General features: G+C 46.2%; 1 protein-coding gene across 1 annotated transcript; it reads right to left on the bottom strand.

The window, feature by feature from the left end:
• Positions 1 to 10: 10 nt before the first annotated feature.
• Positions 11 to 24,138, bottom strand: LOC144125605 (arylsulfatase B-like). Its single transcript, XM_077659129.1, has 11 exons — positions 23,717 to 24,138; positions 20,818 to 20,926; positions 18,158 to 18,317; positions 15,075 to 15,187; positions 13,754 to 13,864; positions 13,060 to 13,182; positions 9,707 to 9,833; positions 7,676 to 7,969; positions 5,399 to 5,832; positions 1,469 to 1,659; positions 11 to 1,376 (listed from the first exon to the last, which is right to left on the bottom strand). The coding sequence occupies exons 1-10, from the start codon at positions 23,842 to 23,844 to the stop codon at positions 1,525 to 1,527; spliced, it is 1,734 nt and encodes a 577-aa protein (XP_077515255.1). The 5' UTR covers positions 23,845 to 24,138; the 3' UTR covers positions 11 to 1,376; positions 1,469 to 1,524.
• Positions 24,139 to 27,987: the final 3,849 nt, after the last annotated feature.

The raw sequence follows: 27,987 nt of genomic DNA, 5'->3' as shown, positions 1-27,987 counted from the left end.
TAAAAGCTGTTCCAGACACGTAAGTCTTTCAGTCTTGTTAAAAGTACGAAGATCGCAGGTAACCATCGCATGAAAGTACACCCTTCCAATTGAGGTCCATTTCTGACGTCGTCTGATTTCCAAGACAGCACCTCCTCTATTTTTAAAATTGAGGAGGCGCTGTCCAAGAAGACGACAAAAAAGTTATCTTACTCTGAGCCGTGAACAGGCCGGCGAGATGAAACCTACCCTCGTGAATAAGAAAGGGATCCACTCTGCACCAATTTTTTTTCTAAGAGGAACAGTAAGCTTAATATAGCGTCTTTCGAAGCTTTTGCAGTTACCTTCGTATTACTGCCATGCATGGTTTGAAGGAAGGTTTGTTTTATACTGGACACAAACTGCAGACTGCGTAATCCGCTTCCACGGCAAGTTTGCCCAAGGCGCCGAGCGTCTATTTTTGTTACGCAGTAAGGAAAAAAGGAGGTGAAGGAAAACAAAAACTGATAGTGGTGAGCACAGCCATAAGTACAAAATCCTGATTGCGTATTTTATTACGTTCCTTTATGCCTGCTTAGTACAAGTGCTATCTCACCGTCGGATTCTTAATTGCTCGGTGAAAACGGCCAAGGACAAAGTTACGACTGCAAATTTAACGCGTACGGAATAGGGTAACGTCTCTTTTGAAAGAAAATACCACGCTTAATTTTAGGTGCCTCCCTCGTTTGGGTCAAGCGTCCATGTTATAGTCTTTAAAAGGCGGTATTTTGGGTGTATTTTAAAAGGGTGTATTTTGGCCGCAGCTGAGCGCAGCCAAATTTTTTCGCATATGATTTAATTTTGTAAACCCCTTATACCAAGCAGTTTAAGCAATTACAAGGCACGTTGTTTTTGTTTATTTAAAGTAGCTTTCTGTCTTCTTCATTTCAGATTGGAGTTGGGTGTTAGACGTGATTCCGCCTAGGACAATGTTAGCGGGATCAGAATAGCCACACTGTTGCGTTGTTTATCTGCAGGCTTTCCGGATTTAACTGCACTTCGTGCCTCGGCAGGAAATAACGGCAGGTTACGTGGAAAGCAAGGAATATTGTCCAGGCCAAATGTGTCAAATATTTAGAAACAGAGTGCGCCTCTAATAAAAGAATGGTGACTGCGATGCTACTGCTGGTCTGAATGGCTTCTTTCGCGGATGAAGATCCTGTAGAAGCTTGACGACTTCTACATTGTCCGTTGTAACAGAATGCATTTGTGTGGTACTGGCGCCGCCTTTTGCAGTGGTTATTTGCTGTAGTCACTCCTTAGCTTCTTTAATATTTGCAGGTCCTGCCTGTGACGCAACGGCTGGTAAACGCCAAGCGGTGTTCCTCGTAGGCTGGGGTGTCAAAAGCAGGAAAGACCTGGTAAGAAAAATGAGAACGAAGTGTTGCTATGAAAAAATGCCTATGCGTGCGTTTGCGACGACTTTGAAACATATTGACAAGCAGGTTACCTATAGTGAGCGCATCGATGGCACAATGAATGTCTACGGCCTAGAAGTGCTGCCTTTTACGATGGCTCCAGCCACGGCGCCCATGTTCCATTGTGCCCTTCTGGAAATCCTGCGGGGTCCACTGGTTTGCTGAGCGAAGGTGCGGCATGGGCTTGATAGGCGTGTATGCGCTTCCGTAGAAACTCCACAATCTGTGCGAATAAAGGTTCACCGATTACTTGCGTTCATGGTTGAAGCGAAGACTGAGAATTCGTCCTTGGAAAATGCCCTATATACTGTAGTACACCAGATGTAAATCAACTTTTCAGATTTGAAAACTCAGTGGACTACCAGGAAATTTTAGTGAAGCCGCAGCCTTACTGTATTGACGCATAAAGAACTCCAAACAGTTGCAACTTCTTCGTGTGCAATCATATTACGTATCGACTCACTTCGCACGGCGCTAGTCGATCGATGTGTTAAATACGCTTGCGTTTAGAGGAGGCAATTTTAGAAAAATAAAGCTGAGGAAATTTCAGATTTTCGACAAAAGCTAAATGGCTCAATTATATTGTCACGTAGTGGTGACGGCAGTCCGGAGGGATGAAGACGTACAAAAGTTCTTCTAAAATAAAACTGTTTATTGGACTGACTTGCGCTCACAATGGAATGAATCACTCGGCGGCGGCGAAGCGGAAAGCGTGTTCGGCGGTCGTCGAACCGAATGGCCGGTCGCTGTCGGCCGTGCTCAATTTAAAGCTGATAGCGAACATTCGAGATAAAGGGCACAAAGTTACTAGAACATTCCGGAACAACGTAGAATCAGCTTTGCCTGGCTGCGATCAATCGAGATAAATCTAGTCGCGTCTTGCGTCGCAAACAAAGCGATAAAGGGGCGTGGCGGCAGCTTTCAAGAATGAACAAACACTGCAAAGATTCGCGGCGTTACTCCCCTCTCAAAGAGGCATCGACCCGATGCGTTAAAACAAATAAGGCGACTAGCAACAAATAACACGGATCGTGCGAAAGTAAACACATAGTGCGGAAACACAGCGTCCTTTAGAGCGCATAATAGGGTTTCAGACGGACGACATGGACAATTTCTGGCCGTACGCGGCGTCGCTGGGATGCAGTCATTGCGTCAGGGATGACTTCATAATACAGTTCACCTAACCGAGACGGGAGTAGTGCCGCGAATCTTTGCGGTGTTTGTTTTTTTTTATGTCGGGGAGGACGTAGGGGTGGTTGTTGGGGCTGAGGAGCGCGTACTGACGCGGCGTAGGTCATGGCCTGGGGTTCTGTGGCCGTCGGGATGCCAAGTGCCTGTTGCACTTCTTCCGGTACCACATGCACGAGAGTCGCTGCTAGGGGCTGTGGGGAGGATGATATTAATCGGCGTAGCACTTCGCGGTCGATTTCGCGGATAACTTCTCGCAAGGTGTCGCTGGTGGTGGTTGTCGTGTCCGAATGGATTGCACAGAGAGAAGGGCGTTTATACTGCCGAGCCCGGACGTCGAGTGTCTTTTCGATCGTGCAGGTTTGTTGCATGAATTCATCGACTGTTTTTGGTGGCTGGCGGACGAGGCTGGCATAGAGTAGTTCTTTTACGCCACGCATTGAAAACTAAACCTTCTTTTCCTCGGTCATCTCGGGGTTGGCACGGTGAAAGAGGCGCTTCATCTCTTCAACGTAACAGCGTACGGGATCGTTTGGAAGCTGGATTCTGGACTCGATGAGTCGTTCGGCTCTTTGTTTCCTCACGACACTGGTGAATGCCTTCAAAAATTCCTTCTTGAATAGCTCCCATGTCGTTAGGAACGACTCGTGGTTTTCGCACCACGTACGTGCTGAGCCCTCCAGTGAGAAAAATACGTGTCCAATTTTTGTGGCATCATCCCTCTTGTTGAATGATTCCACGCCCTCAAATTGGTCCAACCATTCTTCGGTGCCCTCGCCTAGGGACCCACTGAAATTTGGTGGCACCAGTGGCTGTTGCAATATGAAAGGTGTCGACATCTTTGGCGAGGTTGCGGTGTTCGTAGCAGTGTCTTTTCGTTGTCGGGTGCTGTCCGGCAGGGACCCGAACTCAGTATTCTCTCCCTGCTGGCTCGTCCTCCGGTGCGAAGCGCAGAGGGCTGGTGTAACGACTTGAAGGGGGCGTCCGGAACATGTAAGGCTACCCAGCATCTCCACCAGATGTCACGAAGTGGTGACTGCAGTCCGGAGAGCAGAAAGATTGCGAGAATGCTGTCTAAACAAAACTCTTTATCTGGGCTGACTTGCGCCCACAATGGACTGAATCACTCGGCTGTGGCTTAGCAACAAGTGTGCTAATCGGCGGTCGTCGAACAGAATGCCCGCCGCTGTCGGCCGTGCTTAATTTTAAGCTAATAGCGAGCTTTCTAGATAAAGCGTGCAAAGTTACTAGAACATTCTGGAACAACGTAGAATCAGCTCTGCCTGGATGCGATCAATCGAGATAAATATAGTCGCGTCTTGCATCGCAAACAAAGCGATAAAGCGGCGTGGCAGCAGATTTGAAGAATGAACAAACACTGCAAAGATTAGTGGCAATGTGCTGTACACACACAAAAAAAATGTACACACCATGGCTCACGGCGCTCTAAAAACCGTGTTATAAAAACTTGGCAGCTATCCTCAATAGAAATGGAACGCTGGCTCTAAGACATCTCTGCGTATACACCGGTACTCAAGTGCGCTACACCAGTGCTCAAGGGCTTTACTCAAAAGATTGCATACCTATACTTATCTGAATACAGTTTTTATCATACCTTAATGGCGGCGCTTTACTTAAATTAAAGTGTACACTGCACCTCTTTGTCCGTTACACGTTGCTTTGCGTGCTTTTGGCGAAGTACTTGCCACCGCTGAGCGGGGCCGCCCCACTGGGCAATCTTGACGCCTTCCCTGTCCTGGCCAGGCAGGCCAGTAATGGAGTCGAGATATATGAAGGATCAGAGCAAAAACTCGCTGTCCCCATTCCTATCCCAATTCTCATAATCCGTTTATCCAACCCCTTCCGCTACTTCCCAGGGAAGATTAGGGGAGTCTCCCCGGGCCCACTCCCCCGGCTGTGGGTCGCTAGGCAGCTTTTTAGCCCCCCCCCCTTCCCCCCCATTTTTTTTTCATTTTCCCCACGTACGGGTGGTAAAATCATATAATTGCCTGCGGGCCTTTTCATTTATTTTCAATTGGATTAAGCCTGTTGTACGTTAGTGGTGCAGGCAGGGGCTTATTATTTTTCATTCTTTTTAGGTTGCCCCAACCTAAGAAATGTCCTTTCTAGAAGCCCGTTGTGTCGCAAGATGGTGCGGGCAGGGCAATTGTTTTTCTTTGGCCCAATCTAACCTCTCTCCTGCTAGAGCCAGTCGTGCCATCTGGCGGTGCGGGCAGAGTATTTAAATTTTGCTTTCTTTTTTTTAAGCCCTTTGTAACATATGTCCTTGCTAAAGATGTACTCCGTATTAGCATTAACGTGACCTTGAAGCGTCCCCTGCAGACGATAGCTACTGTTATTTTTAAACTGCCTGTTTTTGTATAGGACTTAAAATAACCGAAAAAGCAGCAAAGGCAACTGCCGGAACAGTGACTGGTCTCCGCGAGTGTCCTTTGTCAATTTTTGCGCTTGCTGCTCTTGTTTGAAACAGCTCACACGAGTGCAAAAAAAAAAAAGACTAGTATCAATACAGGTACATCCGCCGTCTCCTTAGCAACAGCAGTCTAGACACCGAAATATGGACATGGGGCGTATTTAATGGCACTCAGCCAGCAGCCATGGGCAAAAATTTGCAGCTTTATTTCGACAGGGCCGGCATGCCTCGGTAGTTACGCAGGAGGCGTGCTGGCGCTGCACGACTGTTGCCGCCTATTCTTAGCTATACTCCGAATTTGGGCGTGCAGCTGATATACAGGAGCCCGACGTCGACTTACTTTCGGGTGAAAGCTGGCCACGTTGTACATCTCGCAAGGATCCCTGACGATGTCGAACAGGAAGACAGAATCATTGACCAGAAAGTTTCTCGCTTTCCATGCGCCACACGTGAGCGTAGCTCGTCGCCTCCAGCCAGTAGGAAGCTGCAAGCTGCTCGTTTTGTAAAAGTCTCTGAGCACCATTGCAGCAGTTGATCGCGTGAGTAGTTCGTGGAGGTCTCTGTACGGACGGCTCCCTCTCGGTGGGGCGTAGCGTTGGTTAAATGCACCGGTGCTGTCCAGCACCAACTTGTACTTCCAGTAGCGGATTGCTGCTTGTGACATTGGCGGGTCGATGTTGTAAAGCATTTCGACACGGGGAGAACGGAGGCCGTGGGATAAATGCTGCCACATGTCCATGCCGTCCAGCGCACCCAACGCTGCTGTGTTTCCGCCTGAAAGCACATGTCTTTAATGACTGGAGGCAAAAATAAGGTACACGTGTGCAAGGAGATCATTTTAATTTGATTTTGAGCTGGAAACAGAGAGTTGTCGGCAAGAGCATGTCACAAGTATGTATAGCGAGCCCATCTACAACGTGTGCCCTGAACACTTTATTTGCATCCTCGCAGAGTTACATTTGACCAACGGCGTTTTATACGCTGCGAAAGGAGAGGCGGTCGATCCTTCAAACAGGTTACGCTGTCTTTACTGCCATGACTAGTGCGGTCGTGCTATATAACGAGAGGCACTAATGCACAATGCCAGAGTTGTGGAGTTCTTCCTTTTTGTTGCGCGTTTCTGTATACCTTTCTCTCGACTTCATAACAAAAAAAAAAATGAATCGAATTAGTGCTCGCCTTGTACTGAAAGGGCCGTAGCTCTAAATCTTCGACAATTGACGCATATAGCGGCATTCCTATTCTTAGGTGAAAGGCACCAGCGTAAATGCAGGCTTGTTGCATTTCTCTTGTAGGTACAGGAAGCAGCAGCATGTGGTTACATCTCAAACGCCATCAGTAAAAACTGCCTTGCTTACCCCAAGTATCAATTTTACTATCGCGACTGAGCTAGCCTTGCTTTGCTTGAACTCCTCAATCTGTTTGCCTGGCGGGGTGGTGCGTCAGTGCGCGGTACTAACACTGGTATTTGACCAGATGATGCAACCGCCAAGGGGCCGCCAAGTTCTTGGTATGTACGATTTGACGTCTGGAAGCTGCACAATGGCTACGGTGCACGTCGTGGTGGAGGGATTCGGTCTGATTTCGACCACCTGGATTCTTCGAAGGAGCCCAGAGAACAACTTCATCGAAGTGCTGCTCTTAGTAAAATCGATTCTGTGGCCTTTTCAGTATACTTTTATCTTTTTGTCGGCGATAAAATGACTGATTTATTGGAGAGGAAATTGGATTTAAAACTATATTCAAGCTCGGGAAGTATAAACCGAAAAGGACTTCGTGATCACATATTGGAAGTGAACAGCACAATAGCCTAGCCTTAGCGATCCGCGCGATAAGTACGATGTTGACGCAATGGATTTTGCTTATTAAAATGTAAGGTAGAGACGACACCCCTATTTCATTTTTTAACCTGTCCTTGCTTACAAAAGCTCTCTTGTAAGTGGCAGCAGCCTGTTTGTGAACAGAAACCAGCAATCTGTCGAAACAAGCCAACCTCAGTTTTCCCTCAGTGTCCCTTTAGTGTGCACTGACAACACAGAGCTCTGGGGAGTCTTTAGCATTTCGTTCGGATCTAAATCATCCGCAGGGAGCAAGAAATCCCCGCCGCGGCGGCTCAGTGGTTAGGGCGCTCGGCTACTGATCCGGAGTTCCCGGGTTCGAACCCGACCGCGGCGGCTGCGTTTTTATGGAGGCAAAACTCTAAGGCGCCCGCTTGCTGTGCGATGTCAGTGCACGCTAAAGATCCCCAGGTGGTCGAAATTATTCCGGAGCCCTCCACTACGGCACCTCTTTCTTCCTTTATTCTTTCACTCCCTCCTTTATCTCTTCCCTTACGGCGCGGTTCAGGTGTCCAACGATATATGAGACAGATAATGCGCCATTTCCTTTCCCCAAAAACCTATTATTATTATTATTATTATTATTATTATTATTATTATTATTATTATTATTATTATTATTATTATTATTATTATTATTATTATTATTATTATTATTATTATTATTATTATTATTATTATTATTATTATCAAGAAATCCTGCTGCCTGGTATAGCAACCAAACGCCACTGCTCAGTTCACAGCACACGCCCGTATGGCAGTACAAAGATTACACGAACCGGCAACAGAGTACAGCGTAGGCAGCCAGTCCGTGATGTGCATGAGTTGAGTGGACACCCTTCGTGGCCGTGCGAGCAGGGGACTCCAGACAAAGGCCGCCGCCCTGGTGCCACCTTCCCAGAGCGAGCCTTTCGCTCCTCGCAGCGGCCAGTTGAAGCCTCGGCTGGAGTGCACGCCGAATGGGGAGCCCCCGTTATCACTGCTGAACACGACCACTGTGTTGTCCAGCATGCCGGCCTCGCTTAGCGCCTGGAACACTTGCCCTACAGACTGGTCCATCGCGTCCATCATGCCTGCGCCATACAGAAGTTGTGTGCGCTGTAATTGACCTCAAAAACTACGCATTTTCTTGTTCATTTATATCGGGCATGCTCTGATCTTTCATAGCTTGTTTCTTACTGTGGGTATTAAAGTCAGTAGCGTTGGGAACATACACAGCGGCACGCACGCACAAGCACGCATACGCATGGACACGCATGGAAGAAGTTTAAAAGCGAATTGAACTCATTTAATTGTCCTTTCATTGACTCTTGGCGGGGACCAGTTTTGTTCATTCGAATGAAAATTTTGTTCATTCGAACAATAATTATTCCTTCATAAACACAAACAACTCTCTTCTATTTTTCTGCGGTTAGCGAAGGAGGGGCTGCATTCCATAAGCTGTCCGTTTTAAAATGACCATTTCACCTCCGCCTGGTCCTCTGTCATTGTTCACTCCGATATACACGCGGCTTTCAAGCGACTGTGGAAAGCGACCCGGTTATGGTGTAGAAGGCGACCGGATCTCATCGTTGGCTGCATATCGTAGCCAATGGTCAGGCCCGGTCACCTGCTGTTGACAGAGCGCTGCGATGCGCCTCACCAGTGGCTCCGTACCGCAGCCAGTGGCAGCCAATGCTGAGGTTCGGTCGCCAACCACCCAATGGCCGGGTCGCTTTCCACAGACGCTTGAAAGCCGTGGGTATATCGGAGTGAACAATGAAAAGGGACCAGACGGTCGCGAAGCGGCCATTTTAAAAAGGACTGCTTATAGATTATGACCTCAGGTCACGTGTGCACTAATCCATGAGTGTGTCGAGCCTTTTTCGCGAAAAAAATGTTTATAAAGAAAGCGAGGCACGCGTTGTCTGGTGGGGCTCGCTGTCACTGTCAACAACCAATAAAAACATTGATATACAATATTATTTTAATCTTCGTGCCTGTCCTCGAGCGGAGAAAAAAAAAAGTAAGAGAGAAGTCAGAGAATATGCGCTAGCATTACTGTTCCCCCTTAACAGTGCCGGATGGCGTCATCCGGGCCAGCAATCACTGCGTCTCACGCCCTACTCCCGCACGCCACTATTTTCACCCCTCAACTCTGATTGGCTGTAGCGATATTCCTCTCGCCACCCGTCGCATCCCACCGACTCGCCCTCTCTCCCTGTATCCGTTTTCTATCTGCCTTCACATCCTCTGCCCTTCCTTCTCCATCTTTTCTTTTTCCTCATTTCACTTTCCCTTCTCTCCTTCGAGGCTTCACACGCTATTGGAAACGCCCGACACGTTTTGCGCTAAGGTGAATTCTAATGCCAGACGCATTAAAAAAAGGCGAAATGGTAGCTTAAATTAGTTGGTGGCTCGACTATGATGATAGCATGTTCCCTTTTGTATAGTTTCGTTCTTTAGCTCGCAGTTGTCATCAATGGGCAACATAATCTCTCAGCCACATTCAACTTTGTACTTTGTCGTTGTTGTTTCTAGCCTTTCAAAAGATGGCACCTGCATTTGCATGTGTTTCTTCTTTCTTCGCACCTCTGCGCTGTTCGCTTCGGAAGAAAAAAAATACACGCGCAGATACCTGAGACCTCATCGCCTTTACATATCTGTCGTCGGAAGTGCCCGCAATCTGAGCTGATTAATGCTTCTTATGTCGAAAATCCGCGCTAGATTTTCTGATGAGTGATGCTAATTTACGAAAAATTCGCAACGCGGCAGCAAATGCTGGTGTCGTAGATTTGCGCGAGAGAATGCGACGGTAAAGTTTTGCTTGCCTGCGTAGACTCTTCTGCTCGCTTCTTGGATGTATGGAAATTTCCCGGTATGCTCCATCGGAGCCTGCAGCGCATCAGAGGTCCCCGTTCCGTGCACTGCTTGATAGCTCACCAAAATAAACAGCGGCTGCGGGATTAAAAAAAAAATGTCTCTGCATCTGCAAACGTTCCTGCAAATTCCACCTGTATGAAAGTGTTCCCTTCATTTAAAACTACGCTGAGAATGCCCCGCTGCAACCTGCTCCTTTATACAGAGGTCTTCCTTCATAAGTACTTTACGCCTCCATGACATCTTGGAAAGTGACAAACATGTAGAGTCATTAGCAAAACCTCCCAGCTGCAATGTTTCACGTGGCGCCACTGCAACATGGATAATTTTGAGTAAGCGTTGCTGCATCTTCTGTTTTCTTTGAAGGCGAACACAGGAACTGCATGAAATAATTCGCAGTGGGAAACCAGAGCACACTACGAGCGCGAAGGATTTTGACTGCAGCCCCTTCAATTAGCGAACGTCGTGTTGCGAGAGCGTACTTTGTTTATAAGTGTGCTATGAAATCGTGTGTGCAGCGCGGACTTCTCGTGAAAGATGATTTTATCTCTGATCTGTACAAACGAGCTGCACAGCATAAAAAAGTTTTTTCCCTAAGCAGGTGACGTTTACTTTTCGTCCATAAACTCAATGACGTGCTATTGAACTGCCGCAGGCGGCGGTTTAAATACACTCGGCTAAGCCTTTAATGACGGGCTGAGGTTGAGGCTTTTTGAGCTACAGGTGAGATTAGCCGAATTAATTTTCTGCCTAGCAATAGCTTTACCCTAGCGGCACTCAAATATTATTTAAAGAGGTGACTTTGTGGCGCAGTTCTGTGAGCCAGTAGATCTCTGTCATCAGGCACAAGACCACCTGCAATAGTCTCTAGTTGCCACCGCCTCCACGTGTAGACCAGTTCAGTGTCCTGAATGTGCTTTAGAAGAAGGCAGGCAGACTGCCTCTTAACCGTGCGGTTTCCAGGCAGGTTAACCATGTCTTTGAAAGGACCTTTTTGGACTTCTAAGAAGCGAGAAGGACCTTCCTCTCCGAGTTGTGTTCTGGGCAGCACATAATTGTGTAAATCGCCGCACAGACACAAAGAACACAGTGGAAATGGTGCTAGACCTGTCTAATGAAGTCACACCGGAGTACGAGCAGGGCCCATGCGAATGCAGTGTAGCATAGAGTGGCGCGTCAGGCCTCTTGGTCACACAGGCTTGGCTGCGGGGACACTATTGGGTTCTGAAATGTCTTACCACCGTTACTTTGAAGAATGGCGTGTCACCTTGACGTGCTGCACATGGCGTCTTCGCTTCAGCGAAAACGGCATTTCGTGCAGATCACGTGCTGACTGGGCAACTGCTTGTGATAGCTGACGCCTTAAAACTGCATGGGGATGGTAGCGCACAAAAAGACAAAATAGGTACGCGGCAAGGCAGTGCTGAACGTAAAACTAACTAATATTGAAGAGACCGCATTTATACATCACCAACTAGACCAACTATCCAGTAAAGACAGACTGCAACTGCTTCCGTCGCCGCTGTGTCAACTAATTAACTTGCAAAATTTTAAATTTGGTTTAATGGGGCAAAGTTATGTTTCGAAATTGATGGACGACAACATCAAAGGTCAGCTGCGTTTTTAAATTTCATAATCAGCAATGTGGTGAGAAGTATCGAACAACAAAAATGCGGATTTGAAAGCATGTTGATTTCACTTTCTCCTTTATCCCTTCCCTTACGGCGCGGTTCAGGTGTCCACCGATATATGAGACAGATACTGCGCCATTTACTGTCCAAAAACCAATTAAAAAAAATCATGTGTATTTGGCTTTCCCGCATTGCGTATTTATAAAGTCGCGTCTAGCTCTCGCATTTCTTATAACTCAAATACAGTCGCAGTTGGTGAATTTGAGTTAATTTGACTTCAGCTAAAATGATTGAAAATCAATTATGTCATCTTTTCATTACTTTGTCCGTTTATTTAACTTTCTTTATACACGGTTACCCTTAACCTTGCCATCATTTCGACCACACCTCATGGCGTTCCCTTCCAGACCTTGCCAATCCCTTCTCACTCATGGGCCGTGTTGCCGAATCGTGGGAAAATCCCATATCGTGGGAAAATCAAGCCACTGAGGGAAAAAGGGAATTTTGTTTAATAACCAATTGAAAACGTGGGAAATTTTGGTTTCGCTTAAGACCGGTGTTATAAATGTGCTTTCTCGGGAAAATGTGCAGAGATGAAGGGAAAATGCTGTTATCATGATGGCCTGATTAGTGTCGCGAGAAGAAATTTGGCTTGATGTTTCCCTTTAATTTGCTGCCTAGCCTTGGATACAGAGCCCTGGGCCATTCAGGTTCATTCAGGCTTAGACTGCTGCGTCCTTAGACTTCTCCCAGCTATAGTGGCAGTGACCCTTCCATTAATTGCTTCCAACCACTCCCAGCTCTTTAGTCACACAATACTTTATGTACGCACGTTGCTGTAAAAGAATTATCGAAAATTTGTACGGTCTACACAGGAGAGGCTAGAAAGGAAATGGAAGTAGCCGAGCTGGTCCCCGTCCCAACGCAAAAACTAATAAAAACGAAGTGATGATTGATGATGATGATGTGATCAAGAACAATCCAACCCTGATATTCATTATTAATGGGCTTTGTATTTATTTTATTTCACTCATTCTAATATTTATTACCTTGGCTGTATTCAGTCTAATATTACGATATTTTGAAAAGATATATTTGTGGGAAAAATGTGAAATTTTTAGCCGACAAATGGGAAAAACCAGCTGGCCAATGCGGCAACACTGCTCATGGGTATGCGCCATGTCACCAGAGGCGAACAATACCAGGCCCAGCGACGCCATCTTATAATTACGTAATGCGGGAAAGCCAACTCAACAAGCTTTGAAGTGCGCATTTTTTATGTTAGTATTTCGAATCACATTCCCGAATAAGAAAATTTAAAACCAGGGATCACCTTGGATGTTGATCGTCATCAGTTTCACAATATAACCTTGTCCCCTAAGGTCAAAAATAAAAGTTCACCAGTAACTTAAGTTGATTCTGTAATTTTTGATCCATGTGAGGTACATAACGTTTACCTTGCCGTACAATCCAACTCAACAGACCACTACGGCGTATCTCTCGCATTTTTAAAGATAAAAATCTGTAAAGGTTTAAGAAAGAATGCCTGTTTACAGAGGTGCGTCGGGTACAGCTCAGTGGTGAAAACATCATGCCTTACTAGTAAGTATCGCGAGCTGCTAGCCACATAGAGGACTGAGTTATACTTTAAACGAGAGCTGTGGTTACATCACCTTCTTCTTCCGGGTGCGGATGAGGTGTTTGACTCTGTCAGTGAACAGTGTGGTGGAGTATGTCCCACTATCCGTCCACACGGGCTCTGCGTTGAGCCAGAAGTCAAGACCGGACTGGTTGCCCTGCAAAGTGACGAAGTTTAAGAAGTGTCGCTAAGTGAGCTAAAGCCTCCTGCAGTGCATGTGTAGCATTTATTGCCACGATTGTAACTTTACAGGTGGCCTGGCCTACGCTCCACGTTTGATAACCCATAGAACAACACTGTTTTTACGAGTATATAGTATTCGCTCGCGGATGCAGGAGCTGACTGAAGGTAACAATACGGCCGATAGCAATAGATGTAAAAAAAAAAATCCTTTCCAAGCAGCTTTCCAATTTTACATCGCACCTGTGGTGTCTTCCCTTCGTGATGCAAAACCCTAGAACTGGACGTGAATGTATGAAACATCATTTCAAAAGCCATGTATCTACACAGCTATACATGCGCGTGGAATTCAGCCCCCGCTGGGGGTACAGGATAACCCCGGTCGGCCCGACCGGTAAGAGCAGCGCCACCGCTTCGTGTTTACGTCACATATCGGTCTTGGGCTATAGCTAAGTGCTGGACCTAGACGCAAGTGTCCCACTTAACTTTCCATGACATTTCACTGGGATAAAAGTGAAAAAGAATATGTCATGCATTTACGGACTTACAAAAGTAAGACGGTGGGTGTAGTAGTCCTCTTCTCCATTGTAGAAGCCATAAAAACTGTCGAAGCCTCTAAATGTTGGGGTATGGTTTCTCGTGTAGCTGCCCAAATGCCACTGCACAAAACAAGTTCACTTTATCACCATATAGGAAGATCCCACACATTTCCTGCTCTCGAAAACCGAAATTTAGAAAAAGGTTGCCGGTGCAATGGTCGAAGCGCTTGACCCATCCAAACCTTCCCTAGTATTTCCTTATAGCACTGTCTGTAGGTGTGCCTGAAGCTGCGACATTAAGAAGGCACATTTCTGACCGCAGGAAACGTTGCTGATTTACTTATACCGATAAGATTTCGCAAGGCATCGCGTAAGCAGCTAACTACTCTCAGGCAGTGTTTTTCCGATTGGTGTAATTTCAGCTGCAGCGTTGAAAGGGCACAAAACAGGCACCGCGACTGTGCACATGAGTCTAGAAAGCATGCAAGTGTGGTTGTCTAATGAGTACAGACCTTTCTGATCTTGCGCGTCTTTAAGAATTTAGCGAAGATAATGTAGCTGACAACAAATGCCCATCAGCGCACATGCGCTTTGCATTTCACTTGTCAACCCTGTTTGAACAATCTGCTGTATAGTTTTCGTGAACTGCATTCATCTTGCCAGTACTAATATCATGCTCAGCACCGTTAGATCCTTCCACTTTTATTACACACTCTACAATAGAAGTTCCGTGCAGTGTTTTACAGCGTTATAAGGGTGTCGAAATTAATGTCATAGTGTTGAACAAACTTTGCAATTGTTAGGCTGAAGGCATAGAGTATGAAGAATTTTTGAACCCGATTTAGTTCAATGACTACGGCGGATTGTCGGAAGACTGTGGATATGTTGTTAATAGAAGTATAAACACAACTAACAGATATTAAGTTGTTTTAGTAGATTCTACGAACAATTGTTAAGAGGTATTCTTTTTATTGCTACAGAATTTGTGTAAGCGTACGAGAAGTCAAGCGCCAGTGTTGCCTCTTGGTGAACAGCCTAACACTAAAGAGAAGTTAGGTAATTATAACTTTCCTGTCACCTTTCCTGGAAATGTCTTGCATAGCTACTGAACAGCCTTATATGGCTTGGCGAGTCAACATCAAATTGTGGCCAATGGCTTCGCCTTCAAACATAAGGGTATAAGCATTTTATTTTTTTTTCGTAGGATACGTATGGTTCTTTAAACACGAACAGACCTTCCTTTCGAATGGAAAACAGTGTACAGCCAATTCCAAAAGGAGGAAGGTCGTAGAGCGAATAGTGCGAGTATGTCCCTTCAATGCGTGCGTACCTTTCCGATTAGGTGAGTTTCATAGCCAAGCTCTTTTAGATGCTGCGGTAAAATTCGCAGATTCAAGGGCAACCCGTAAGGCTGAGCTCCTTCCATAGGGAAGCCCTGCAGGCCTGTAAGCGGTATAGATACAAATGTAGTTCGCACTCGCGATGCAAGGAAGATGCAGCAAATGACGCCTACGGTTTAAATGATGATGCTGATGAATTTTAATGGCACACAGGCAGCTGGGCCAGAGAGTGCCATGACACTAGTTTTTGTTTGAAAAACGAAGGGGACGGGGAATCTTGTTTTCCAAACATTTCATCCCAAGGAATCCGACCACCAGGGCAGGTCAAAGCTTGTAACCATTAGAAACCGATGTATACCCGATGGCACCGAGCATCGAACCCCGCATCTCCTGCGGACGAGGCGGATGCCTTATGTATTACGCCACCGCGGTGGTCTTCAAAACATAGTTCACTGACGTCAAGTTCAAAATGTAGCGTCACAAAATAATGCACCGTTTATACGTAAAACTGCTGCCAGGTATTAGTATGACGCCGCAGGCCTAAAATTAATCGGCCTAAAGCAGCAAATCGGCCCCATGCTGAGCTTCTTAGAATTGCTAAGTTAACTCTAATCACAACATTTAGGGCCCACCGATATTCTACGGGCAGGGGCACAGAAAGCGCCATTGGGTGATTTAAAAGAACGAGAATAGTTTTAAAAGAGCGAGAATAATATATGACCTCAGTTTTAATGTTGACGCGTTGCGCCGAATAGTGGAGGAAAGATTGGAGTGTTTAGTGAATCAAACAGTGCGATGTGGTTGCAGTTCTAAGCGTGGAGGTCAGTGTGCATTGGTGACATTTTTTTGATCAAACGTTTAGGGGAATCCTCCAAGGTGGAGTAAGTTTGCAATAAGGGAATAATTATTCATTGGCATCCACCCAAGCGCAGCCTAACGGCTACAAAAGAAAATTAACAGCTTTCCTTTGTAGCCATGACAGACAGAGCCCTAACCGTAATAGACTACGACATGTTTATTATTGATTTATCAAACACTGACAGCCCTTACAACGGGCCCTAGCAGGGACCTCTTGAAGGGTGCTGAAGTTGCAAGTAACTTCAGAGACGTGGAAATACATTTTGTCAGTTTGGCACAGATAGCCTATCTTTCTTGAAGTGATGCTGTGTTTTATTTCTTTATTCGCTCTGTAGGACACCGCGCGCAGCCGTCAGAGCAACATTCGGAACACTAACTGTCAGCACTTCTTTTCAGAGAAGTTTTCTGTGCTTGTCTGAAAGCTTAAAGTAGACCCTTTGATCTGGGCTCTAAACATGCAAGATAATAATACAGATGATCGATGTGCGTAAAACATTAGACGAACCGCGTACAAGAGAGAAACACAAGGACAGGCGCAACTCTCGTGTACGTGGTTCGTCTAATGTTTTGCGCACATAGATCATCTGTATTATTATCATGCACCAACTAGGCCCAACAGAATTGTTATTGAACACGCAAGAGACCGCGATTAACCGACTAAAGACATGTTATATGCAGCATACGGAATGTAGCGTAATATATTAAAACGTCTGTGTCGCTGGGTGCTCAGTACCCGAAGTCGCGCTTGGGATTTAAGTCATGAAATACAACGTGAATATTTTTGGCCGCTATTTCTGAGTAGCACCACTTGATGACATGGCCTGCGCAGGCTGTAAGTTAAAATAAATAAAATACGAAATAATTTATCAATTGAGAAGAAATGTAAGAAAACGCTTGATTTTTTTTTTTTTTGCTAGAGAGCAAGTTGTCTTGATACGGCGTACTGGCCCCCGCTCTTCCCCTACGACCCTAACCGGCAGCGTCACTCTGTTTTAAAATGTCTAATATTCTTTCACGCACATAACCGTGTGTTTGGTGTCTAATGTACACAGTTATTTCTGCGCTACTAATCCCTTGGTGTTAATTCTGCTTATTGCTGCGTCGCTTAAGTGTTTCTGATATCTCTGCTGAGGTCCAGTGTCTTGAACCTTCTCTCACTTTTCACTGCCCCCTTAATCTAATAAAAAAGTGAGCGGTGTCAGACTAATAAAAAGCGCAAGCGAAATACGCTCCAGACATCGCAGACTTAAACGAAGGACCTCTTCCAGGAACAGTGGCTTCTCAACGGTCGTCACCACATCAGATTTAAGAGCGCCGCAACATTAGCAACGTCATCGAAATGCTGAAGCTGCAGCAATGTTGTTGCATATAATAAGGAGTAAAATAAAATTATGAAGGAATGAGGCGTGAAGAAGACGAGCTGGATTAAGCAAAAGCTGCAGCAATGTGAAACAGAATGGCTTCCTAAGATAGTAGCTTTAAAGTCCTTACTATATTTGTAAAATTTCGTTTTGCCACAAGTTCTACAGCGTTTGCCGTCGAAGGTTTAATTTCGCCTCAAGTGGTTCCTTGTTTTCTTGATATGGCTACAAAAAGAAAAGTTGAGAGAGTGTGGTGGTACAACAGCCGGAGGTTGTACCACAACCCCTCCGGCTGTCACCCAAACAATGGTTATTATTATTTTTGTTAATGTGAAAACATTGTATGGCTCATCGGCAAAGAAACGCGGTGTCCGGCGTTGTTGTCTAGAAGCAGTGTTTCCAGAAACTCCAGATGACGCCACCGTTGTCTCAGAAGATATCAACAGTAGGCCATAAGAGAAATTGGCGTCTAGAAACCCGGGGACGTCACCAGTAGAGCAAAATTCTGAACGTGTAGGGCATTGAACCAAGGGCCTTCAGATTGCGAGGCGAGCACGCCACCCATAGGCCACGAAACCTCGTTGTTTCTTGGCGAATCAAGGTGAACCTAGTGCATGCGCTGCCTTACGACTGTATGCTAATTAGTGGGTGCGTCATTAGAAAGGAAGGAATCTTTAATGAACCGCGCAACAGAACTCACGATGAGGCAATGTTTTCGCTTTAAAAGCACGAAAGCATTCTGAAGTGCCCTCCCTAAGTTTTTCGTTGTGTTCAAAGTTTTCATGTTTGCGCTGCTATGACAGCTGTCCTATCACTGTGGACAGATTGCTTTTCGTGCGACATTGAGACGGCACCTGTGCGTATCGGGTACAGCCCTGTCATGAGGGCGGCCCTGGACGGAGTGCAGAATGGCTGGACGTAGTAGTTGTTCAGAATCACTCCATCGGCAGCCAGGGCGTCCAGGTTGGGCGTGGGGATCTGGGAGGATCCGTGGAAGCTCACGTCGTCCCATCCCTGCGACATTCGATCGGCGTTTGATCGAAAGCACTGTACGCTAAAACGCCCCTCGTTATTTCGAACAACGCGTTATAGAGTAGTGTCCTGGGCTCTAGAGCTCTGTATCTTTGATTGTGGCTTTTTGGTGCCGTCTCTATATACTCGCTGACATTTTGCGCAGGCACTATAGTCGGATACAACTCAAGAATGAAGCGGATAAAGCTCTTCAAAGGAGCCGCTCCAGCCAATGGCGTCAACCGACTCTCTGCTTTGACCGATTCCCCTACTATTCTCTTGTCCGATCTCCTTGGGCCGGCTAGCGTGAAATCACACACGAGGGGGGGGGGGGGGGGGGCAGATGAATGGGGAATAACCACGGCTTAAACTAAACGAATTCACCGCGGCGTTATGGCAGTTGGCTGACGCCATTGGCTGGAAGGCCTTCATTGAGGGGTATGTGCCGTTGCGTTCTTGAGTTGTATCCGACTATAGAACTATCGGAAAATGCAGGTTGCTGCTGGTTTTAGTGACGGTAGCGCTGTGGGAAGCCCAGCCCCAAATTAGTTGTCAGCCTATAGACTAACACTCCTACATGAATAAAAAAAATGCTTTAACGCGACAGCTTGAAGGAGTTCCTGTCGCAAGAAAGTCGGTGTCGTCGGCGTCGGCCGTGAGCGAAAAATCTCTCCTCCTTCTCCTCCTCCTCGCAATGTACGCCACTGCCCCAACAGGTAGCCCGCGACGGCAGCGCGAGGAAATAAAGGGGCGCCTGTCACATATCTCGGTGGACAAACCGGACCGCGCCGCAAGCGAAGGAAAATGAAATGCATATTGGTTTTAAGGAAAGGAAGTGAGGCCTGTCTCACATATCTCTGTGTACACCCGAACCGCGCCGTAAGGAAAGGAAAATGAAATGAAAATTGATTTTAAGGAAAGGAAGTGACGCGTCTGACATATCTCTCGTTAGGGCGCAGTGGGGCCGTGCGGGCACGCAGGAATCACGCGGTCAGCGGCGAACAACGCAGCGCACATCCAAAGCGCGATCACCACGAAGCTTGCCGCGGTGGCTCAGTGGTTAGGGCACTCTACTGATACCGAGTTCCCGGGTTCGAACCCGACCGCGGCGGCTGCGTTTCGATGGAGGTGAAACGCTAAGGCGCCCGTGTGCTGTACGATGTCAGTGCACGTTAAAGATCCCGAGGTGGTCGAAATTATTCCGGAGCCCTCCACTACGGCACCTCTTTCTTCCTTCACTGCCTCCTTTATCTCTACCCTTACGGCGCAGTTCAGGTGTCGAACGATATAGTAGGCAGATACTGCGCCAATTCCTTTCCCCAAAAACCAATTATTATCGTTATTATTACGAAGCTTGCGGCTTGCTGCCCGTTCGTTCGACGCGGAAGCTATGCTGTCGCTCGTGGCATCGGGTTTGTCGAGAACGATGTGCCGACGAACTACGACTGCAACTTGAGTCCCACGCGTTTCGGCAAGACGCCTGGTAGCTCTTCTACGTAGTTTGCCGCTCCGCGTGTCCATATCACCCTACGTAGCAGATCGATTTGTGTAACGGGCAAGGCGTCGCGCCGAACGGGCGATGGCGTTCCGTGGACTCCCTGGCAGTGCTGCAACACGCTGTCGCGTTCCACTCTTAAAGGCGAAGCTCAAGCGTCCTCCAATTTTTTTGAACGAAATAAGGAAGGGTGTCAGGCAGGGCGACACGATCTCGCGAATGCTGTTCACCGCCTGTTTACAGGAGGTGTTCTGAGGCCTGAATTGGGAACAGTTGTGGATAAGTGTCAGAGGAGAAAACCTAAATAATCAGGAATTCGCTGATGACACTGCCTTGCTGAGTAACTCAGCAGATGAACTGCGAAGCATAATCAGTGACTTAGACAGGCAGAGCTGAAATGTGGGTCTAAAAATTAATATGCAGGAAACAAAAATAATGTTCAACCGTCTAACAAGGGAACAGCAGTTCACAATTGGTAGCGAGGTGCTGGAAGTGGAAAAGGAATACATCTACTTAGGGCAGGTAATGACCGCTGATCCGAATCATGAGAGAGATATAACTAGAAGTATAAGCATGAGGTGGAGCGCATATGCAGACTTTCTCAGACAATGAATGGCAGTTCACCAACATCCCTCAAGATAAAAGTATACAACAGCTGCATCTTACCAGTGCTCACCTACGGGGGAGAAACATGGAGGCTAACGAAAAGGGTTCAGATTAAGGACAACGCAGCAAGCTAAGGAAAGAAAAATGATAGGTGTAACGTTAATAGACCGGAAGCGGGCAGAGTGGGTGACGGAAAAAACGTGGGTTAATCACATCCTAGTCGAAATCAAGAGGAAGAGATGGCTGACCAAGGTCAAACTAAAAAAAAAAGACGTTTCGGGAACGCTTCTTACTGCTCCCTTGTTCAGAATATTTTTATCTGTTGTTTACAAGAAAACCTCTGCTCATTGCTTGTAGTTATTATTCTGATACCGATTAAAAAAAAAACAACCTTACACTCACCAGTTCGTCAGCTAGAAAGAACACAATGTGAGGTGTCACTCTGGGGTAGCGAACTATTGGCAGAATCAAAAGTGCAGCGAGCAGATAGAAGACGCCGGTTTTTACAGATCTGCAAAAAAAATGGTGATTTCGTGAGAACAAGTATTCATGCAGCCTGCTTTGACGGCTGATCCCGCTCTCACTGATTCTGAAAGTGTGGTCTTCGAAAGTGCCACCTGTTGCAAAAGTTTCGACGCTGAGGCGTCTGTGACCCTATAGTGAGCGTTGTTTGGACAGGTGCATCCCACGCTCTCGCCACTGTTGTGACGTTGTGCCATCACAACAGTCACTACTGTTGCGCCTGGTGTATCTTCTATTGGTGAAGGACAGACGAAGCAAAACGAAGTAGAGCCGGACGCTGCGTTGCGCACTCTGCTGCTCTCTCCCAGGGACTCTATCTAGTCTATCCGAACTCCGGGTTTGCCTTTCATAGACCTTTCCACCATGCAAGCAGGGTGTCGAAACTCCTCCCTTCTGGGCTGTTGAAAACCGGTTCGGCTGCCGTTTCCACCGCGCTGGCGCGGGGTGCGCACAACAGCCCAGCGAGCAATGTGGCGAGGTCAATGGAGCCTTTATCAAACTCTTTTCATCCGCTAAGTAGCAACAATTCTGCAGATTTAATGCGATATCAGCACGGTTATCACATAGAAAAAATTCCGGTCTTTCTGTCATGGAATTTCCTGATTGGTCAGAATGGGCGTGATATCATGAACGCCACGTGACCACTAGTGGACCAATCATAGGGCGCCTCCAAGTCGAGTTTCAGAAGACGCAAAATTTGTAAGCTGGCCCACCCAAAAAAATTCCATGACTCCAAAATCTGGATGTTGGCCTACCAGCCAAATTTCAAAGGACCCTCAAAAATTTGAAAGTCTGCCCATTCCAGAAAGTGGGTTACAGTGAATTAGCGGGGTTTAATGGATGGGTTAGTTGATCGGACTAGCATAATCTCTTAGGACAATCCAATTGAGGGTGCTATAAAATTCTAGACGGTGAGCACTCATGCATACCATTCAAGAGCGATGGAATCGGTCCTAACCGGAGATTTGGCGGGAAGATTGAAAGATCATTACACACTGATTACAGACCCCGTAGCAGGCAACCTAACTGCTATCGCATTTTCTCCTTCTAGGATGTAGTTAAGAAGGCCCCAAAGATTTTAATAATCATACAAGGGCCGCTTGTTCTTGCGCATTACGCAGCAAACCGCACTTTTATTTTCCACGCAGCGCGAGGGAGTAAACACCGAAGCGCGTTCCGTATTATTTTGATCGAGACTCGGTACAACTTGACAAACATAACATTACAACCAACACTTAGGAATAAGGATTACAAACGAATTTTAGTTCATGCGATTCCATCTTGTCGTCTGCCTTATTTGTGAAGAAAAATCAGTGTATGATATATTGGTCAATTACAATGTTTATTTAGCTCGTTATTTATCCCTTAGCATGCTCGGAAAATGGCTTATATGCAAAGCTACTGCTCTAGCGGAGTTTATTATCTGGTGCGCTGACTCTCAAACTGTTACGACAGGACTGCAGAGGTAGTCAATAAATGAGGGAAGCGCGAAGATTCTAAGAATTCTATTAATTTGACCACGTCTGAAGGGCATGAGGAGACATGCCTTTCTTACATTTAAAACAATTAAAAACCACATCTAAAAACTATTTTACTATGTCTCTAGACAGTGATGAATGCTTCATATACATGTTGCCCAGAACTATTTGCAGTTAATTATCTGCAACGCTGAATGTAAAACACAGTGTTTGTTACAACAAGAGTTGAACACAACACACAATTTTTAACGGTCAAGTATAAGGTGTCACTGACCTTGATGAACTTCGTGCTTGGCTCTAAAAAGTTTAAAAATATCTTTCGTTAATGTATGGCCTAACCGGGCTTGCTCTTTTGATTTACGCTATAATTTAGTTCGAATCGGTCACCACCTGTGCTTAAACGTTTAGATGCTGCAAGGGCGCACAAATGAAATGTCTAAAAAATCAGCGCGTGAAGTTATTACGAAGGGTAGTGCCATAATTTAAGCGCCCACCAAGAAGTACTTCAAACTAAGCGTACACTATTTTATAGTATTATGGTTTGTTTGAGTTATTGTGAGCTTACCTGAAATCCCTATTTGCATTGTACATCAGCCGTCAGCATCTGAACGTGACCTTAGACCGCTTTAGATGCTTTTAAAAGAACAAAGTGACATGTTGCAGAAAAGCACCAAAGTTGCAGTCGCCGCAAGTAGACCCGTATAGGAGCAAGCGATGGGCGAATCTGTGTTCGTGTCGCCACATTAAAACATAGAAAGCGTGGATAATTTGCGAGATGGGAAAAAATTATTGTCTGAGATGTGGATGCTGGACTCGCTGTTGAGCTTAATGTTTCTCAACTGCCAAGGCGCGTATTTTATGCAGTTGCAGGCAGCACAGCCGCTGACTGCATCTCGACAGTCATTCAGTCAGTGAGTCATTGAAACTGTAGCAGAGAACGGTGAAACAAAAACACAAGTAAAGGTTTCGACCTCGTACCACTAACCACAGTGTACTTAAGAACAAAGCTGGGCGTCTAGTTCTGGCGTTATGCAGAACTGCGCTTCATCAACAGCAATGTGCTGTATGGCCGAAAACTTCCTCCGACGTATTGAACGCATGCTAAATTACACAAGCTAGCTACGCCCAAATCTGAATCCAGTGCTCAATAACACTGCTCCATTTAGGCCACGGCTCGGGCAGTTGGATGCCGGTATTTTTGAAGTGCTACTGCCGACCACAAGACTGGACACAGCGCCAGTGTACTCGACACATCTACTTGCCTAAGAGTTTAGAATGTACGAAAAGAGCCAAGGACCAACCTCATAGCAAGCCGGCAGGTTTTTCGACTGTACACTACGTTATCTGAAGTATGCGATGTCGCCCGTGTAGTTTCCTGGAAACGAACAGTTCCATTTGCGCATGGGTCGGGACCATTGCTACGCGCCATGCAGACAACTGCGCTCGCCAAACGCTTGCCGCTCTTTATCGTGACGACCGTCCGTCTGCATTTAATTTCTTTTCTTTTTTACCTTCACAGTTGTTCTGTGACGGTGGAAAGCGCTCTGCGTGTGTGCGGGTAAGCACGTTACCTTGGTATGGCAGACTGGACTGAAAGCACAGATGGGCCGACGTCCAGAGGAATGACATTCGACCGTGCTATACCCGCTACAATAGATGAGGGTACGAAATGTGCAACAGGAAGACGAGAGACTGGTAGGGACTGTTGTAACTATTAAAATATACAGGACGTCCCAGGTCACATTTGCCAGAGTGTTTAAAGCTATTCCGAGGCGCTTAAGACGACGCGAACAAATTCACGTACCTGGCTATTATATGGAATCAGTCACGTCATTTTTTCATTCCCCTTAATTGCATAGTTATTCGACATTAATTAACCAACTTCGCAAGCGATGAACTTGGGCAAGACAGTTCAATTGGAAAGCTGGAGAACGGTACGGAAAACATGCTATTGAACAGTTTATATCTTCAGCCAAATGTTTCGGAGAATCCCCTAAGGTGGAGCAAATTTGTGATAGGGAAGTTTTTTGCGCTTACTGCGAAAATGCCACATGGCATGCCCGCTTGCGCGCCGCGATTGCAATGCTCCCAAACGCTTTGCGTACAGACGAGCATAGCATACAGCCGGGTGTGCTGCCGCTTAAAAGGCGACAGGGCAGCGATGCAGGCTTTGGCTGTGCGATTCATACCAACTGCAATGCTTTCATCGCGGTGCTTCATGATAGCGATAAGCAGACACAGAACTCATCGCTAGCGCTTGCGTAAATCGCACAACCAGCGCCTGCGTCACTGCCCTGTCACCTTTTAAGCGACAGTGCATTCGGCAAAATGCTTTGTTGGTTTGCACTCGGGCTTCTAGTGGCTTGAGGCCCTGTGGAGGTAGGTTGGTTGGTAGTGGGGCGGGTAGAGTAGGGTGAGTGGTTGTTGGGTGGAGCCTCTGGAGGGTGAGTTGAACGAGGGTAAGGTGGTGCATCTAATGGCCGGGTCGGGTGGGAAGGTAGCTGGGTGGCTGATAGGTTAAATTGTTATGGTAGGTGGAGATGGGTGATGGCGGCTTCTCGCTTTGGGTTGGAGGCTTCACTTCAACAGACACGAGATTTCCGGGGAGTAATAGAAGTCCCGAGAATTGGTTTTGGGGGAAAGGAAATGGCGCAGCATCTGTCTCACATATCAGGGGACACCTGATCACGCCGTAGGAGAACGAATAAAGGAGGGAGTGAAAGAAGAAAGGAAAAAAGAGGTGCCGTAGTGGAGGGCACCGTAATAATTTCGACCACCTGGGGATCTTTGAGGTGCACTGACATCGCACAGCACACGGGCGCCTTACCGTTTTTCCTCCATAAAAACGCAGCCGCCATGGTCGGGTTCGAAGCCTGGTACTCCGGATCAGTAGGCGAGAGTACTAACCACTCGGCCACCGCGGCGGGTTTAATGCAAATTCAATTTACTGCAAATTTTCGGACGCTGCTTTACGGCTGAACGTAATATTTTAATGTAACAGAACCTGTATGCATTAATTTGGCATTGAGCCAGATATGCTAATTTGTGGTGAATTCGAAATCTTCTTGTCTTAGTGACATCATAATTCGTGTCGCAAAATAAACTCTAATATATATTATAAGGCGTAGACATAGGACTCCGACTCGCCATTCGCTTAACACAGATACTTCCCAATTGCGGCCAAACTCTTCTTGGATAAAGTTCCTCTACAAAAGCACACCTAAGTATTTAGGTACATATATTTCTCCATACTTCACTGGCACTAAGAAAATCGAACATGCCGCGCTAAAAACCGTTGTCATGTTCTGTTTTTTAAAGCATGTTTAAAAATAAAGAAAGATAGTCTTGCTTCTCAAAAACAGTGCCAATTTTTGAGTATGAATGCACTGGCTTGGGTCTGCAATATGAAGATTTGACTGACAAACTGGAGCGTGTGCCGAATCGGGTTGCTCGAATTGTAAGCAGCAATAATGACTTCAAGGAGGGCAGTACGTCTGTTAATGCTTCGTTGGCCTGAAAGTCATTTAGCGCAGCGCGGCTGAAAACAACTAAATGAGAAATATTGTACCGTGTGTGGTATCACAAAACCCGAATACAGAGGGATCCTTAACGTCTCCTAATTTTGTCTCAGCAATGTATGATAACTGGTCACGCATCGAAAATTCGCGAGTTCAAGATGACTTGTACTAGCACCTTTGCCGCTTGTATAAAGTACCACGATATGTTATAAAATGTCAGATTCAGGTGCAAATTTCGGGCTTTGCTGTAAAATATTCTGCGTTTCCTTTGTATTTTGGTCATTTTGTCCGGCCAGCTTGTCCCTTTTCGTTCATCCTATTTGTCGTTTTGTTTTCGGTGTCTTCGTCATGCGCGTATTGTAATCATTCTCCCTGCTACGTAGGGCGCTGCTGCATTGAATTGCTGCATTGAATAGGAAGCGTAGATCGGAGACACTCGTGTAATACGGTGACTGACTGGATAACGACACCTGCTCGCACTGTCTGTTGTACTCGTCAGCGGCTGCTCTTTCTGGGGGGGGGGGGGGGGGGGGGGGGGGACACTAATGCCAACGCATAGTCCGCCGCGTCAGTCTCATTGATTCTCTTCCTCTCTCTCTTTTTGTCCGTCCGTCCGTGCACACAACTAAACTCGTAAAAATAAAATAGAAGGGAATTAAAGATTATGGGCTGTCAGAGATCTGATGCGAGAATTCTGCGAAAGGAGTTGGATATATCCTCGATGATTACATTGGTGCTTTTGCTGTACTGAATGCTTCGCCTCTTAGCCGATGGTTCATATACGCGGCGGAAATTTTCTGGAGGAGAAAGGTGGCGGAGACGGGTTGATGGTGGCCTTGGTTGGGTAGATAACCTCCTAGCTAGGGGGTGGGGAGGTGGGCGTGTGGGTGGTGGCTCTGGAGGGCAGCGTTTATTGTGTGAAGGATGGCGTTAGATGATGTAGGTTACGCAGACGGAAGGCGACGTCACGCTTGAGCGATGAAAAGAGAGCAGAGGATAAGAAAAAGGGGAAGGAATAAAGAAGTAAAAAAGATCGCGATGAGAGCGTAATCGCATAGGGTGTCACATAATATCAAAAGGAAGGGCAACGGTTGCACGTCAAGATAGTGTTCATAGCACCTAAAAGAATTCTGAGTTTGTACAAGCTGAATTTCTCTGTATGAAAGTTAAAGCCTGACTGTATTGCGTCAAACAGAAGAAACCCCACGTCCATTGTAGGCAGGGTGTTGTGTACTGAATTCCGCTTTCACGTGGAAAGTATCAGCCAAACATGAATGTGCTCTTCATGAGCACAATAGTGAAGTGCGCAGTTATTCATATCTGAATTTGATGGTAGACTGCAAAGAATGTGGCAGTGACCCGCCTTGCCGTCCGCTTTATGCGAGTACAGTCCTTCTATATTATTACAACGACCAACTAACAAGACAAATCTTGGAAGCCTCTGAGAGTTCGTTAGTCGGCGCTCTATAATGTCATCTAAAAAAGAACTTGAATTTCTGGCGCAGACGGATCGTCATTGCATATATATCTGAACTAGAATTACATTTTGATTAATTTTTCTTTTGAAGGCATTAGGCATGCATGTATATGATCCTGGACATCCAATAACACGTCGGTTAAAAAAGAATACAGCGCTTGTCCGTCCTTTCTTACCTGTTGTCTCATGTTCATTTCAGCGCTACGGTTTTTTGTTTAGGTATGAATTACCAGAATTCTCAAACTAATTCTTTTTCTAAATGCGCGCAAGATTACTCTTGAATAATGGGTGGTTACAACTTGGAATGTAATTTAGGCAAAAGAAAACGTAAAACGAATCAAAAGTGCAGGTCATGAACAGTACCGACGCTTCTTTTTCCGCATTATTTAGTCTACTTACACAGTGAACATTATCTGCACTATGTAGTACGCAATGAATGAGCGGGGGCTGGCAACAGTGTGCTTGCGTTGCATGCGCCGATAGTGAACTTGTTGCCTTCTAGGTGGTCTGAATATTTGCATGCTGCTCGTTGCTACCTTCAGGGTTTTGTGCGAATTGTATATGCTGAATTGTACTT

This window comes from Amblyomma americanum, chromosome 3 (genome assembly GCF_052857255.1).
Source record: "Amblyomma americanum isolate KBUSLIRL-KWMA chromosome 3, ASM5285725v1, whole genome shotgun sequence".
NCBI classification, from domain to species: Eukaryota; Metazoa; Arthropoda; class Arachnida; order Ixodida; family Ixodidae; genus Amblyomma; species Amblyomma americanum.
Note: the sequence above shows the minus strand (reverse complement) of the source record. Positions and strands in the feature narration are given on the sequence as shown.

What these genes read in the sequence shown, in the direction of transcription:
- LOC144125605 (XM_077659129.1), bottom strand. Translation starts at nt 23,844, where the DNA reads ATGGCGCGTAGCAATGGTCCCGACCCATGCGCAAATGGAACTGTTCGT. An exon ending in ACACCCACCGTCTTACTTTT is followed by an intron (nt 13,183 to 13,753) that starts GTAAGTCCGTAA and finishes GTCACTTTGCAG; the next exon opens with GGCAACCAGTCCGGTCTTGA. An exon ending in TCCGCACCCGGAAGAAGAAG is followed by an intron (nt 9,834 to 13,059) that starts GTGATGTAACCA and finishes TTAATCCCGCAG; the next exon opens with CCGCTGTTTATTTTGGTGAG.